The following is a 16,312-nucleotide window of genomic DNA, read 5'->3' as shown; positions in this document are numbered from 1 at the left end:
AAGTATTAGAAATAAACTATTGAGATGCAAGGACTGGAAAGAAGAAAATCCAAAGAGATTATAAGGTAAAGGATTAAATAAAAGGCAAAGTAACAGAATCGATCTTTCCTTTGAGTAGTAGAAGAACCTCCTCCAAACAATTAGGAACACTAATGTATCCCATTTTCGTTCCTTTTTCTAAAGAAGATGACCAAAAAAGGTAATCAGGCAATCAGAATTTGAAAGATACAATATTTTTGACTTGTAAGAGGATTAAAGTTCCACCAGTAATCGATTTTTCCATATTCAAGTTTTAAAAAGTGCGCCAAAGTTTTTACTCTCGACATTATCGAAAATGACAACTCTGGCATTTGTTTACCTGTATCGTTGCGGTGCCAGTGGGAAAACAGAAAAAAAAAAGTCGGCCTGAGTTTAATAACATTCAAAGTTAAAATGGTAATTACAAATCAAATCCAATATTGCGTTCTGAACCGCTTTCGGAAAGTTGCCAATCGAGTTAATTGGAGCCAGCCGTTTGGCTGGCTGCTGGCCACACAAAGAAAAGAGACGGGGTGAGTGGAATCCGAAGTAAAGCTAAGATGAAAAAGAGAGACGAGAGATATTTGAGCTTTGATTTACGCGCAATGGCAGGCCAAACTCATTTCTGTATACGCCAGCGACGAGAACAGCTGCTGGGATATCAACTGGTGGCTATTGGAGGTTATATACGACAGCAACAACAACAACAAAACCGAAACGAAAAATGGTGGCAAGTGGAAAGAAAAATATGTTTAATATTGGTACTTGTTGCTATCGCTTAATCATTGTTTTTTTCGTTCCTTCGTACAGGTCAAACTCAATGAACAAGAACGTAATGAGAAGTTGCAGCCTCTTTTGGATGCTGGCTGGACTTTGGTCGAAGGACGCGATGCTATTTTCAAGCAATTTGTTCTGAAGGATTTTAATCAGGCCTTTAGCTTTATGACTGGCGTTGCACTTCTCGCAGAGAAAATCAATCACCACCCGGAGTGGTTCAATTGCTACAATAAAGTGGATGTTACTCTTTCCACCCATGATGTGGGCGGTCTTAGTTCCCAGGACATACGCATGGCCACCCATTTGGAGACTCAGGCCAATTTGTTGAAATAAATTTATGCAATAAAAAGTGTGTGAAAACTTAACTTAAAGTAGATTTGCTTAGAATCTCATAGTCAGCCTCTTCCAAGACATCAGGTGAGGTCTCATCTTTGTGATAGTCCAAAGCATTGAAAAACAACTTGGAATTCTCATTATTGTTAAGTACAGTCAGTATGATTTTCTCCAGATGCCAATGTCGTGCGCAATCCTCGAGTAATTTCATAATGAACCTGCCCAAACCTTTGCGTTGATAATTCGATGCCACTTGCATTTCGTAACTGGAAAGATATTTATTGTTAATTTCAATTAAAAACAAAACATTTGAATTAGATTAAACTCACCAGTAAAGCACACAATCTCCGTTGTCCAAGTCGAAACGAAACATAGCGTAGGCTACATTTTCATTTTTCTCATTCTGCGCCACCAGGTAACGTGCCCAGGCTTTATTGTGCTCGGCCTGCTTGATCTTTGGTTGCCATCCGATCTTTGTTTGCTTATAGAATGGGCTCACATTCTGTTCAGCTAGTTTACATGCCCATTTTATGGTCTTGGCGTCCAAATCATTCTTGGTGCGGCATATCAATTTGAACTTTTCTCCACTGGGCGATGTAAAACTACTGTAGGACAGAGAATCTAAAGGATTTGTCGATCGTGTAGCTGCTTCTACGAATTTCTGTTTCGCTGCTGCACTAAGTTCGTCGCGGTTTGTCATTTTATTTAATATTTTCTACAATAAACAAATTGCAAACAAGAAAGCGTTGTTTTCCAACGAAAGAGCGGCAAAAGGTAAACTATCAGCTGTCCGCCTTTTCGAACTGGAAATCTATATTTGGAACTAGTTCAAAGGTCCCAATAAAACAAAAAACAGCTGATAAAGTAATAATACGTCTTCAATCTGCTTGTTTTTATTTCAAAATTAATTATAATATTGAACAACTATTTTAGTTTCTATATTGCTGATTGGCTGTGCCCCAGACGTCGTCTATTAATGTTCTGAACAGGTAAAATTCTTTGCTTAAACAAAAACCACAAAGTGCTGACGTTACAATATTTTACAGAGATTACTACATTGATCGAATAATGTTTAAGAAGGCAAAACCACAAATTGAGCCCCCACCCACAGCTCCAACAGTGGATGAAATGCAAGCCGATATGGAGACCTTCGTATTTACCCAACCGTCTATTAATAGCAGCGGTAATACTGACAATGCCGATTTGGAGCACACACTTCTCACGGAACCAGAGAGCTTGGCGCTTCCAACTTGGTGGCAGGTTTTCGACGAATACGATCAAAAAGTTAGGAAAATGGCAGCCATGGAAGAGAAATTGGTCACCCAGAGAGATCGGTTGTTGGCATGTCAAGCGAAACTAGATGAAAATGCCCAACAGCTCCGCGATGGCATTCAAAGGCAACAAACATCCATTAAAGAAGTTGTTAAAGTTTAGTTTAGTAACAAAAATAAAATCCTAATGCCTTAAAAATATATGGCTTCAAATATTTCAAATTTTCTTCAGCTGTTCTCTAACAGCAATGTCCAAATAGCTGTTATTTTGTAAATAGTGGGATTAACACTTTTTCCCCGTATTCCAGTATTCTGCTAGCGTTCAGTGTTACCAATTTTATTTTCGAAAACCCCCCTCACAAAAAAAAAAGAAAAGTAATTTCAATCAGAATTGCAAATCCGTTAAAATGACATCGCTCGAGTAAATAAATAATGTGCGTATAATAAATCAAAAAATATATTGTTAAATCTGTACGAATAATTCGGGAAATACGTTTTTCTCTTAATGGCTTTGTGTATTAAGTGAATAAGCCAGAACTGGTTTTAGACCCTGGCAACGAAAAAAAAAAAACTTGGGGCTGGCTTATACCATTTACGCCAGTAGTCGAGCGGAGGTCGATTGTTTTCTCTGTGTGTGTGCATGTGTTGCGCTTATATGTATGTGTGTGTGTTTGTTGTTTTCAATATTTAAAATGTTTGCAAAAAATAAAAAAAAAAAACCAAAAAGGAAATGTGGCCAAATCCAATTAAAACTATAACAAACTAAACTTAGCTAAACCCTTGCCCTGTCTCAGTCTCTCTTTGTTGCCTAATTGAATTTCACGCTGTAATTTATTTTGAGCTGCCAATAACAACAACGAGCAGCGAGTAACAAACAGCGTTTTTGGCCCAAAGCTCAGGTACACACTTACACACATATGCACACAAAGAATTTCTTCGCAATGGTTAAAGCAAAAGATACAAAAATTATCCAATTAAATGCTTGTCAATAAGTGGTAAAAGGAATGCATTTAATTCAAATTGGCCAATGGGAAATGCGCTAAAAACAAACGGAACGGAAACGGGAGACTAACAGTAATTTTCACGGGCGCACTAACACAGAGAGTGAGAGAGAAAGATAGTGAGGGAAAGAAGGAGTAAGAGAGAATTAGTCTGATTGTGTGCGTCAGTGTGTGCGTGTGCGTGTGTATGTGTATGTGTGCGGTTTGTTTATGTCTCATTCCACCAGACAAAAGTGTTTAATTCGAAATGACTCATTAAAATTTCTCCTGATTTGAACTCCTTTGGGATTTCCCCATAATATTCAAATTGCCCAAAAAATTAATGTAATGTAAACCTTTTATTACATTTTATTGTGCAAATACTTAAAATATTGAAACTAACCATACAAAATTATACATTTTTGTCGGGTGGATGAATGTGCAAAGTGCTAATGAGATGCTGTGGCGCTCTTCTTCTTCTTCACAATTGCCGTTTGTTGCTTTTGCCATTTATGCATAAAAGACGCAAAAATTTCAAACAAAAGATTCGTACGTATTTATTTATTTTTATTGTTGCTCTGCAAAAGGTGAAAGCCAGATTTCTGCCCGATGATTTGTGTCGAGTGTAAAGTCTTCCTACGTACACTTTTATGGACATTAGCCAGAAGTGTATAAAAATGATCCCACTGCAAAAAAAGGGATCTTAATTTGCATTGTAATGCCTAAAAAGAAGATGCATCTCACAGTACACGACGTGTAGCTTCCTGATTAGCACAAAGAACTAAATAATCTTTACCATAAGTATCATAACTGATCCTAAACTAGGCTCAAGTTACAAAAAAACTATCTAAATATTTAAAAGATTTCTTAATTTAAAGTGTCTAAAAGAGATATAACTTACCATTTTTATTATTATTATTATATGTACGTTGTGTCAGTGTCTGGTAATTATATTTCCTTATGGATTTTATGTGGAAACATAAGTGCTGCTGCAATTTCTTTGTTAACAATAACCGTTAAACACAATCAAGTTTTCGATTATAGCCAATTCTCATTCCATTATTCTTCTTCTTTTAACAGCAACTACGCGTGAGATGTTGTCAGAGATATTCTTGGTAATAGAGAGTTGAGCATTATCTCCCCCTCTTGTTGCTACGTTTCTGGCCAATAGCAAGAACCAACAACTATAATAATGTAAGACACGAGGGTCAGGAGACAAAGGTCAATCTTTGAGTAAAAACGCAACCTAGAACTAGTTAGGTTTCCACATACACACACACACACACACACAACAATACATTTTTACACACACACTCACACACACACACAAGTCTAGCATCATGATGAGCTGGCTGCTGGGCTTCCTTGCCCTGATGTGGGCGCCCAGTGAATTGTTGGCCATACCAACGCCACTCAAGTTGCCTGGTAAGTCAAATTACTGCAAAACGAAATGAAAGACTTCAGATTACTCAGCATTCACCTGGCATCTCTCCACTCACATTAGGTTACACCCACAAACTGACGCCTTATATCAAGCACTGGGAAGCGGCGAATTTCGATCGCGCCATTCTTCAGACAGCGCAGCTTAGGCACTTGGAACAGGCCCGCTCTCGTCGAAAACGTCAAGCAGAGCCCACCATTTCGTCGTCCTCCTCATCAAGTAGACTGGCGCATACAATCCGATTGAATTTCTCCGCACATGACAGGTAAGAGAGACAGAGAGAAAAAGAGATTTTGTGTGTGGGTACAAATTTTGCATTGTTAAATTAAAGTCATAGTGCAGCAATAGTTATTCATTGAAAATTGAACTGGTTTTTAAACCAATTCAAGTAGTTTTTGTATATATAAGACATTTGTTTTGAGTGATTTTGTTAAATTCGGCTTAAAGCAAAATTAAATGCCAATTAACGATTATAAAATCTTAAGCACTTATTTAATTTATCTCACTTGCAGAGATTTTCGATTGGTATTACATCAACAGCCACATTCGGTGTTCGCCCACGACGTGGAAATTGAGAACACACTGGGACCCATCGATTACGATGTCTCACGCATTTACACTGGCGGCCTGGAGGACGATGAGGCTGCCCATGTGCAGGCCATTCTAACCAGTGATAATCTGCTAGATGGCACAATTGAAACGCAAGCGGAGCACTATTATATAGAGCCCGCACAGCGTTATTCCCAACAGCTGGCCGAGAGTGGAGTGCACAGTATAGTCTATAAGTTAAGTGATGTAAATATGCAGAAGGAGGGAGGATTAACAGTAGGAGGCGGCGGCATTAGGTCAGAGACGAAGCCGCATTGTGCCAGTGAGAAATTAAGAAAAAAGCGTTGGCTACCAGAAGAGGTAATATATATGAACATTAATTTAAATTTATATTAAAAATGTTGTTCTTTTACTGTCTTTTTAGCTGGCCATGTCAGATAGTCCAGCTCAGGCTCCAACATACAATCGGAATCCACCATTACCACTGGATTTGGAAGTGCCCTATAATGATGATTTCCGAGTGCTAGCCTCGGAAGAGGATGATCGGGAGGAAGATTCTAAAAAGAAGCATACAACATCAACGACCAGAAGTACAGGGCGTAGTACAGAATCGTTTCTGGCTACACTGACCACCAAAGCCGCATCGAATCGCAATATACTTGTAAATAACTATAATCCCTCCAACCTGGGCGATGGCAGTCGCAGCTATAATGGCAATAGCAACATCAACACCAATTCCAACTCGAACAATAATAATGTGCGCAAATTGTATACCAAACACAAGAATATCATTGTTAGCACTTATAATCGTCCCATTGAGCCGGAGTTTGGTACACCATACGAGGAGCCCAACTCAAATCAAAATGGCTCTCTGCCAACCAATTTCTTTAATGCCAATTGGACTACACTTTTCCTGGGCAATGGCAATGGTAATGGTGGCAACGATCGTCCCAGTCATAAGACTCATGTCGAGATTATTACCAAAAACGGGGCAACCAAGAAGCCCAATATTATTGTGAATAACTACAATCCAGAGATTATTTTCGCCCCAAATCCAAATCCTAGTTTCAACAGCATGTTGATGACCAATTTACTGAGCGGACGTGGCGAGGATATACATAGTTCACCGCGTTTGCTTTATGATCGCAAAACCACATGCATGTTGTATCTGCAGGCAGATCATACATTCTTTCAAAAAATGGGCTCCGATGAGGCCTCAATTGAGGCCATAACCCGGCATGTCCAGCGAGCCAATTCAATTTATAGAAATACTGATTTCAATAATGATGGCAAACCAGATAATATAACATTTATGATTAAACGAATTAAGGTTCACAATATGAATGCTTTAAAAGATCCCAGTTATCGTTTTCCCGGAAATTATGGCGTAGAAAAGTTTCTTGAATTGTTTTCAGGTGAGTTTAATGAAACTTTTTCCGTAATTGGGTTTTTATTTGATTCATTTTGTTGCAGAGGAGGACTATGATGCATTTTGTTTGGCCTATATGTTTACATATCGTGACTTTGAGATGGGTACACTTGGCTTGGCCTGGACGGGGGACCTGAAAAATGCCGGCGGTGTGTGCGAGAAGAACGGACATTATCGTGGTTCTTTAAAATCTTTAAACACAGGCATTGTCACTTTATTAAATTATGGTAAACATGTGCCACCAGCTGTCTCTCATGTGACATTGGCCCATGAAATCGGCCACAATTTTGGATCACCGGTAAGTCCAGGATTATATCTTTCATGATGCCTCAATTAAAATACATTATTATCTCTTATTGCAGCATGATCCTGAGCAATGTACTCCTGGTGGAGAGGATGGCAATTTCATTATGTTTGCTCGAGCCACTTCGGGTGACAAGAAGAATAACAACAGATTTAGTTCGTGCTCTTTAAAATCAATTGAACCTGTACTAAATGCCAAAGCTCGCTCCATGAAGGGTTGTTTTACGGAGCCACAGTCTTCCATATGTGGTAATGGTGTTGTGGAGCCAGGAGAGCAGTGTGATTGCGGTTGGGAAGAGGATTGTAAAGATTCGTGTTGTTTCCCTATGTCGCGACAACCGCGTATAGATGAAACACCTTGCACCTTGACGCCTCATGCCCGTTGCAGTCCCTCGCAAGGACCATGTTGCACCACCGATTGCAAACTCAAGTTTGGTGACAAATGCCGCGATGACAATGGTTGTCGGGATCCTTCGTTCTGTGATGGCCGAGTGCCGCAGTGTCCGCCGTCGGTTAATAAACCGAATAAGACCATATGCAACAAGGAGTTTGTTTGCTATATGGGCGATTGCACTGGCAGCATTTGTCTGGCCTATGGCCTGGAGTCGTGTCAATGTATACCAGGACCTCAAGATGATCGCATCAAATCATGCGAACTATGTTGCAAACTGGCTGGAGATAATCCCTGTCGGAGTTCTTTTGAATGGAATGAGGCTCCATTTGATGTACCCGATATGTATTCAAAACCGGGTACACCCTGTAATGATTACAATGGGTAAGAGGTTTTTACAAATTTTGGCGTTTTCGAAACTGATTAACTCCCCTTTCTTACCAATCCCTTTTAGCTACTGTGATGTATTTCAAAAGTGCCGCGAAGTAGATCCCTCTGGACCTTTGGCCACGCTAAGAAAGCTGCTACTCTCCGAGGAGAGTATAGCTAGTTTTAAGAAATGGATGCAGCAGAATTGGTATACCGTTGCCCTGGCGGCCATTGGTGTCATTTTATTATTGGTAAGTGATGACCAGTTGAGTTCAAACGATTCAAATTAATTTTTTAATTTGCCTGGGAAGCTTATGCGTTTGATCACACAAATGCTAAGGGATCAGCAAGAGGCCAATGCTCAGGCCTTGGGTGAGAAGGCAGTTCAAATTTAAGATAAATTCCAATATAAACTTCCTTATAAATTGACTCAAACTCATTCGGCAGTTCGCTCTCTCTGAAGCTATATCAGCGGGCTATAAATTACAGAACCATTCCATTCAACGGATTGATCATTCTAGTCCGTAGTTAAATTACTACATCTAAGGTTGTCTAACAGCCTTAATCAATTAGACATTTAGGTTTTTTGTAGACTAAATAACTCATATTGTGGCCCCTTTGCAGTTAAGCTTGTTAGTTGTTGACAAATCTACATGATTTTTCTTTAAAATTCTTTCAATTCTAATTACATATTTCTATTCCTTCCATTTTCTCTAGATACTGAGCACAAAGCTGCTCGCGAAGCGCTCGAATCTGAAGCTTAAATCTGTGACCATTATACACAGTGCCACCACGGAGACAGTGCGTTTGCCGGAGAATAACAATGGCGTTATAGTGCACACGGCAGTACGAACTAAGGTGCCCTTCAAAAAGAAAGTAAGGGGAGAGCGCAGCAAGAAATCAGGAACAGGAGCAGGCACCACGGCAGCAGGAATAACACGAGCTTCTGCCAAAATCAATACTAGCGCCGCTGAGCCCATCAAAAAGCCATCCAGAAGTCAGGTGCCAAGCAAAAAGAAGAAATCCCTAGCTGCCACAACCGTAGAGGAAGAGCCCAAGAAATTGAATAAAAAGATGGGCAAACAAATCATCGACTATTCGCATGCCAACGATGATGCTTCCAATTTGTCCACTAATCAAAATCATACCAATACCTTTGGTAAAGTCCAAAAGTGGTTATTGGAATCACCGATTGTGGCGCAGCCTTTGTCCCAGATAGAACACAATTCTCGGGTACGCAAGGTGATGAGCAAATCCCAATCAACTCCCGAACGACTAGTGCAACAGAAGACACCGCAGAAAACCAAATCGATGGGAAATTTGTCAAATGAGAAAGTTAAACTTCAAGTTGTATATAAACCGCCCTTCAAATTTTCGCTGCGTTTGTCGAAAAAGCCCAAAGTTAAGACCCATGTGGTAGGCGCTGGACGGCCGAAACGTGGTCAAAAGAGTAGTACCCGAAATCCTGGACAATCTGGCAGCACAACGAAGGACATCAACGCTTCAGCTCGTGGTAAACGCAGCGCTCTGCTGCTTTGCAATGAAACCGAAGATGATAATCAAATTCTAACACTTAATGAGCCAAACTATGAGACTCTTAAACCACCACCAGCTGCTGCACCACGGCCGGCGACAGATCATTGCTATGAGAATGTAGAACTGCCGCTTGCTGACACCAGCTCTGGATCTAAGCCCAGTAGCAGTAGCAAGGTAGCTCCCAGTACGAGTAGAGCAAGCGTGGATCCAGCATCAGCTAGTGCTGCTGGTTCTGCCACTCAGCGTAGCTCCTATCGCCGCTCCAACTCTCTTTCCAATCACAATCCCTTTGCGGTTGCTCCACGACGTAGTAGTAGCAAAGTTAAAGCTGATTCTAGCAGTGGTTCCGTGAACCTTACTCGAAACTTTGGTAGCACCCAAAATCTCATCAATCTAAGCCAGAATCTGGGCAAAACCAAAAAACGTAGCAGTCTAAATCTGAAAGCTAATGCAGCAGCCAAGAACGGTAAAGATCCACCACCTGGCCCAACGACAAGTACAGGGTCCACACCCCAGCGACGTTCCTCCTCTAATGCCAACCTGCGTAGAGATAGCAGCGCCTCCAATGCGACAGCAAAAGCAGCCCCAGTGCCGCCGACTCGTCATTCAGCACGCAACAGCTTTAGCAATATACCCAGAGCCAGTCTGGGGGCGACATCAGCGGCTCCGCCAAACTTCTCCCGTCAATCTTCCAGCAGCACTACAACAACATCGACATCCTCGTCCAGTACTTCTCCAGGAGCGTTGCCATTACAACAGTCCGCTTCGACCAGCGCCATGCAACGACAGTCTCAGGCGCCGGCACCTAGCCAAAACATGAGGCGCAGTCTGAATAACTTTAATAGACGCTCCACTGCCGCTGTTGGCGCTCCGCCACCAGGATCCGCTGCAGCGGGTCAATCAACAGCCGCGGAAAATAATGAGTTGCCCTCGGACTTGGAGGTGGCTGTCTCCGATGTGGAGAATCTGGTTAGCTAAAGCCGGCAGTGAGTCTCCCCCAATTCCTTATAATTTCTTTTAATTAATATCTTATTTCCAAACCAACCAAGTGAAAGTGATAAGTCTTAATGTTAGTTATACAAATTGTCGCATAGGTTTACCATGTACACATGCATATTTACATATATACATTATGTGGGTATATATGTACTTTACACTGCCTTAAACTTGCCGTTTCTGCTGAATATGTGAATACCAAAAACAAAACAAAAAAACGAAAACAAAATGAAGATGAAGAAAACCAAAATATAAGAGACACGCCCACACATCCATCCACTTCAACTGTTACACTAACCAAAAAAACAAAACCTCACACGCCCGCGCTGCTCCTCTGCTCATTCAATGTTCAACTAAACTCTTAAAGCCACCGCCTAAGCCAGCCGCACTCACCGCACATTGTACCTTTTTGGAAACTGTTTACTGTTGTATTGTCTATTTGTAATCTTTAGGTAAACTGTGAACTCTTAAAACCTATAACTATAACTCTTATGTTCTATATACAAATACTGTGTACATTATTGCAAAGGAATGACAAGTAACTTGGCACTTAAAAAGTGAAAGAAGACGGTTCTTGGGTTATCTAATTTTAATCAACAAAAACAAGGCGAATAATATATACATACATATATTCAATTTGAAAAATTTGTTCCTAATTAATATTAGAATTAGATATTTCCTTGACCGTGGCTTGTTAATGAAGTTTATTTTTAAATCAGTATTACTCACTCTATTATGTACCTATCGTTTTTGTTACTCACTTAACTTGTTTTCACATTTCCAAAACAACGATCATAAATCGAAGGAATCTCTACTTCATTTAATAAACTTACAAACTGACAGAAAAGGAAAGGAAAAAACAATACAAGGTGCTATTTTTAGTAACGACTACAACTGAACAACTAACTATTACACGAAAACTTAATTGAAAACTTTTCCAAAATCAAAATAGAAATCGAGAATTAATGTTAAACGAAACTGCGAAATTGCGTAGAGAGTAGTTTTGTGTAGCGCCCAAAAAGTACATAAAATACATACCGAAACATATCGGATGTATCATATAACCAACGATGATAAACTGTCAATAAATCAAAAGCTAAATGCATCGAAAAGATTAGATCATAGTGAATATAGGAATGCATGTAATAACCACCATTCACCGCTGATCCGCCTGGGCACCAAAACACATCCCATCCCGTCCCGTCCCGAATGCACCAACCAACACACACATACATAGCTACAAACACAGCCACAATCACACAACCACAATCCATGCCTGCGCCATATTGTGTTTAGATGTGTAGTAGTGTAAATAAGAAATTGAAAAAAAATAGTTTTTATATGCAACAACAACCAATAAAAGAACACATTAAAGCAATGAAGAACAAAACAATAAGAGAACACACCTAGCGATATACTATAATTATATATACAATATAACTGTATATATATATATACTTCACATAAATCTGTAGAATCACAAACAAAGCAAACGGCTTGCAAAATTTAAAAAGAAACACCTACTTATGTTTAAACAATAAACAATTTGTAGCTATAAACGTGTAGAAGAAGAATGTGGCGTATCATTTGCAATTGCATATGTAAAAACAACAAATAAAAAGTAAAAAAAAACATAAAACAAATGGGAAGTGCAATATGAACAATTGATTGCAATTTTATGAGCATTTGGGTATATATTTTTGGAAATATACAAATACAAGATGCATTAACATAGATAACCATAAAGATATATACAATATATTTGTATATATATATATAGCTCAGCTCAAGAAACCGACCCAGTTAACGCGTAGGCAAGTAATTTGGAAACGGACATAGTAAAAACCCCATAATACGCGACAATCGCTTTGAAATGCTTAAAATTAAAACAAAGAATAAACGAAAATCTAAACTCGAAATCACACATAGTCTTAAGTATCTCTTAGAACATAAAAGTCAACAAAGTAAGGGTCAAAAACTTTTAATTTCAATACTTCAAACGAGACGAAAAAAAAAACCAAAACATATGGCCAACATTTTATGTACTGTATATATGATTGAACAAAACTAAATTCTAAGATGAAAAGTATTTTGAAATGAGAAAGCAAAATAAATAAATAAAAGAACAAAAACCAACAACCGAAACTATTTAAGCGCGAAATGAACCAGTTTTGTGTAATGTACATATTAAACTTGATTGATTTTACTCTATATGTATACATATAAATATTATATTTACTGTACATCTGCAAAATGACGATTTATAAATCTATATGTGTAATGTGTACCTCAATTGTAATTACTTTTATATATATATACAATATATATATGTATATACATATATTGTATTTCTCACGTGATTAATTGCTATTTTTTTTATATAATTTAGCTAAATGAATTTTGTATAAACCAATCCATACAATCCGACTTCAAACCCAATCCCATCCCACCACATTATAAACTGCTCTCCATTAACAGAGAGTTCGACAAAAGCTTGCACTTTGTTTTTCGATTTTTTCGAATGAAAATCTAAATTTGTGCATAATTTTATGAAATTTCCAAAATCGTTTCCAACTATTTGAAAACTAAACGCATCTTTATGTGTTAACTAAATCTAATTTAAGCAACTTCATATAAAATTCTTGAAAAGAAAATATTTGAAAATATGCCTAAAATATATTTTATATAATATTTTTGGCATTCCTTTCACAACGCTTGAACAACTTGTTTTTTCAAGTGTAGTTTTCTTAATTCTTATACTTAATCCAATAATTGTGGCATAAGCCATGTTTTTTTTCTTATTTTGTAACAAAATTAACGATATTCTTTCATTTACTATGTACCACAACTAACTGAATGATCCCTAGTTAATGGCCAGTTAAAAGAAAAAAGATTCAAATACATATAAATTTTTGTCAATTAGAACAAACAAAGAAGATATGAAAACCGATGACGAATATTAGCAAGTGTTAATTTTAAAGCAATTTATCAATCACTATTAATTACGAACAAAAAAGCAAAGCACATATGTGACATTTAAGTTGTATTCATAATTTACCGAATTATTATATTATTTTATTTATTAATCCTTAATGTAACTAATTTTTAATACATAAACTCAACCAACATGAACACACACACATATATGCAATATTTTATAATTTCCTCATTTGAAGCAAAATTCAATTAACAATAATAAAATGAAACGAAATGAAAAAAAAAACTAATGAAATCCTAAGTCGCTTTTTTATCAGCTTTCTCCAATTTGGCGGCACGTTTGGCCATTATCCAAAAGTAGAGACTGGGACAAAAGTGACGCAAATAATAGGCAATTTTAGCCTGCAGATCACTAACAATGATATCGGGTTCCTTTCGTAGAATGCATTGTAAAACTCTTTCGGCCAGTTTATCGGGAGCCATGCCCTTAGCGGTGGTCTCATCCATTTCTAAAAAGGAAACCAAGTGTTAAAAAGTATTTCAAGAAAGATATTGAAAATTTGTACTAACTGCCATAGTTGTTGCCGGAGCCTGTCAGGGCATTTAAGGAGAGTTGTGTGCGTACATAGCCAGGACTAATACAAGACACATTTACATTCTTGTTTGCCACCTCGGCACGCAGAGAATCGGCAAAAGCCTGCATAGCATGCTTGGATGCGGAATAAGCGGCTCGCTGAGGTATTGCAAATTTACCCTGGACAGAGCTTATGAAACATATGTGTCCATTCTGTCGAGCCACCATGGAAGGCAAGAGAGCTGCAATGTAACGCATAGTTTAAGTGGAAGTTAAATAGGAATTTAAATGAAATATCAAACCTTTTGTCAGGGCCACTGAGCCAAAATAATTGACTACCATCACCTTGACATCGACATCAACGGCTGTTGAGGCCACATCCGCTCGAACGCTAATTCCACCATTATTTATAAGTATATCCACTTGATTGTAGACACCCAAGACGCGCTTAACAAAATCTGGTATGGAGTTTAATTCGGCCAGATCCAAAGGCATTACTGTGGGTGGATATGCTGGTTCCTATCAAAACTCTTCTGATTAATATTCCTGCCAAGAATGGGCGTTAACTTACCACATCCAATGCTAGCAGATCATTCTTGACCCGCTCCAATTCGGGGAGCCTGCGTGCTGCTAGAATTACTTTGCAGCCGGCGCGGTAAAAGACATGAGCCAAAGATTCACCCAGGCCAGAGCTGGCACCTGTTATGAGCACCACCTAAATGAATCATATTTTACATAATTAAGTCAATTAAGTAATTGTGTTAAGTAATTTATTACCTTCCCGGGTAATTGATTTCTGAACTTTTTTGCTCTCATCCGATGAAGCATTTCAATTATGGCAAGTGGCAAAGCCACCGGCATCAGCAGGGTGCCCAATATCCAGTAGAGAACATTCCATTCACTGGTCGGTGCGCATTTGTCCAAGTCCTGCACTTTCATATTTTTATTTTTTAGTAAACTTTGAACTTTTCAGAATGACAGTAAACAATGAAAAACTGGTCAATTCGATAAAGATAAGTGCGCGCGATAAACAGAGTTGCCACATTTTTTGTGTGTGCTGCAAACAGCTGATTTTATGTTACGTTAATTTGTTTTTCTTTTTAAGCGGTTGCTGTTTGGGGAAATGATTTTTTAACGATGCAGAGCCTCCTGCGACAAGGACATAGCCTGAGATGCTACTGCCTCATGGGCATCCAGGCCCAAAAAATTCACACAACAGCGATACAGAGTACATTCTGGGAGCGGGAAAAGAAATCCGGTTACAAAACCAAATTGCCAGAACCTTCAAAAAAGCAATTAATTTTAGATGGCTTTAAAGACTTAAAGGAGGAGATTAAACTTTGGCGTCAGGAGGTCAAGGAACATTTGCAAAGTGACCCAATTCTGGTATTTCGTCCTGGGGAAACGGACGTTGTATTTGATTTTAAGGCTCCCGATGTACTGGACAAATGGACAGTGACCACCGATGCGGATCATGGTGAAGGCAAAAGCACTGCAGCCCTCGAATTGAGTGCCTCCGGCGCTGGCCTCTTTCATGGCGAAGTTAGCTCAGAGCATACAAAAGATGGCATTATCAAGAGGACAGGATATGCAAATATTCGCACAAAGCGTGTACGGGTGAGTTAAGAGTGAAATACATTCGAATTCAGATTTGTCATATATAATTTTTGGCAGAAATCCTTCAAACGCGAGGCCACCTACGACTGGACGCAATACAATATGCTTATCATGAAGGTACGCGGCGATGGACGTAGCTATCTAATAAATCTCCACACCGAGGGCTACTTCGATCTCATGTGGAATGACATCTATCACTATGTGCTGTACACACGAGGTGGACCCCATTGGCAAATTGCAAAGATACCCTTCTCCAAATTCTTTCTATCGTCTAAGGGGCGTGTACAGGATCGTCAGGGAGCCATAGCTTTAAATAAAGTAACACATTTTGGATTCTCTGTGGCAGCAAAGAAAGGTATGGATGGTCCTTTCAACTTGGAAATTGATTATGTTGGTCTAGAATATGATCCCAGTCATCGTGAGGAGTTTGCATATGAAATGTACAAGACTCCCAAATATATTGTTGCTACCTAGTTAATGTTATCTAGTTTTATTTAATAAACGATCATTTTTTTACACAACAATAATGTGATTAATTCCTTAAATTTCTGTTTGACTAGGATGTAAGATCTTTAAATTAGAAGATATTGTTCAGATTAAGAGCATTAAAGATTAACATGTCATTAGAGTATAACTTTTTGCCTTAAGGACTTATTGTTAATCAAGGTTCACAATCTCAATTCAATATTCGCGATTAAGGTGCGAAAGCTTACGTATAAACCAAATATCTTTGGCATTTTCTCTCTTTTATTTTCGCTCGCTCTCGCTCTCACTTATTTCGTTTCGTTCAT

The 16,312-nt window shown here is 38.7% G+C and overlaps 6 protein-coding genes across 7 annotated transcripts; 4 read left to right on the top strand and 2 right to left on the bottom strand.

The window, feature by feature from the left end:
• Positions 1-368: 368 nt before the first annotated feature.
• On the top strand, positions 369-1,160 carry LOC6647617 (pterin-4-alpha-carbinolamine dehydratase). The gene is made up of 3 exons (XM_002070145.4): positions 369-551; positions 631-748; positions 829-1,160. Exons 1-3 carry the CDS (start codon positions 433-435, stop codon positions 1,126-1,128), a joined length of 537 nt encoding a protein of 178 aa, XP_002070181.3. The 5' UTR covers positions 369-432; the 3' UTR covers positions 1,129-1,160.
• LOC6647618 (N-alpha-acetyltransferase 40) lies at positions 1,116-1,916 on the bottom strand. The gene is made up of 2 exons (XM_002070146.4): positions 1,458-1,916; positions 1,116-1,394 (listed from the first exon to the last, which is right to left on the bottom strand). Exons 1-2 carry the CDS (start codon positions 1,826-1,828, stop codon positions 1,157-1,159), a joined length of 609 nt encoding a protein of 202 aa, XP_002070182.1. The 5' UTR covers positions 1,829-1,916; the 3' UTR covers positions 1,116-1,156.
• A 60-nt stretch (positions 1,917-1,976) lies between these two features.
• On the top strand, positions 1,977-2,600 carry LOC6647619. 2 transcript variants are annotated; one of them, XM_047013586.1, is made up of 3 exons: positions 1,977-1,992; positions 2,062-2,117; positions 2,175-2,600. In XM_047013586.1, the coding sequence occupies exon 3, from the start codon at positions 2,197-2,199 to the stop codon at positions 2,560-2,562; it is 366 nt and encodes a 121-aa protein (XP_046869542.1). In that variant the 5' UTR covers positions 1,977-1,992; positions 2,062-2,117; positions 2,175-2,196; the 3' UTR covers positions 2,563-2,600. The 2 variants fall into 2 exon arrangements, with proteins under 2 accessions (XP_046869542.1, XP_002070183.1); XM_002070147.4 differs by having other exon boundaries at positions 1,979-2,117.
• Positions 2,601-2,649: 49 nt separating this feature from the next.
• Positions 2,650-10,553, top strand: LOC6647620. The gene is made up of 9 exons (XM_002070148.4): positions 2,650-2,833; positions 4,460-4,804; positions 4,884-5,085; positions 5,333-5,729; positions 5,794-6,784; positions 6,843-7,096; positions 7,161-7,876; positions 7,947-8,112; positions 8,579-10,553. The coding sequence occupies exons 2-9, from the start codon at positions 4,720-4,722 to the stop codon at positions 10,373-10,375; spliced, it is 4,608 nt and encodes a 1,535-aa protein (XP_002070184.1). The 5' UTR covers positions 2,650-2,833; positions 4,460-4,719; the 3' UTR covers positions 10,376-10,553.
• A 3,029-nt stretch (positions 10,554-13,582) lies between these two features.
• LOC6647621 (dehydrogenase/reductase SDR family protein 7-like) lies at positions 13,583-14,929 on the bottom strand. The gene is made up of 5 exons (XM_002070149.3): positions 14,682-14,929; positions 14,476-14,619; positions 14,207-14,423; positions 13,901-14,146; positions 13,583-13,839 (listed from the first exon to the last, which is right to left on the bottom strand). Exons 1-5 carry the CDS (start codon positions 14,841-14,843, stop codon positions 13,628-13,630), a joined length of 981 nt encoding a protein of 326 aa, XP_002070185.1. The 5' UTR covers positions 14,844-14,929; the 3' UTR covers positions 13,583-13,627.
• Positions 14,930-14,987: 58 nt separating this feature from the next.
• Positions 14,988-15,999, top strand: LOC6647622 (complex I intermediate-associated protein 30, mitochondrial). Its single transcript, XM_002070150.4, has 2 exons — positions 14,988-15,521; positions 15,579-15,999. Exons 1-2 carry the CDS (start codon positions 15,042-15,044, stop codon positions 15,993-15,995), a joined length of 897 nt encoding a protein of 298 aa, XP_002070186.1. The 5' UTR covers positions 14,988-15,041; the 3' UTR covers positions 15,996-15,999.
• The last annotated feature ends 313 nt before the right edge of the window (positions 16,000-16,312 follow it).

This window comes from Drosophila willistoni, chromosome 3R, assembly GCF_018902025.1.
Source record: "Drosophila willistoni isolate 14030-0811.24 chromosome 3R, UCI_dwil_1.1, whole genome shotgun sequence".
NCBI lineage: Eukaryota > Metazoa > Arthropoda > Insecta > Diptera > Drosophilidae > Drosophila > Drosophila willistoni.
This window is presented reverse-complemented; position numbering and strand designations above follow the sequence as displayed.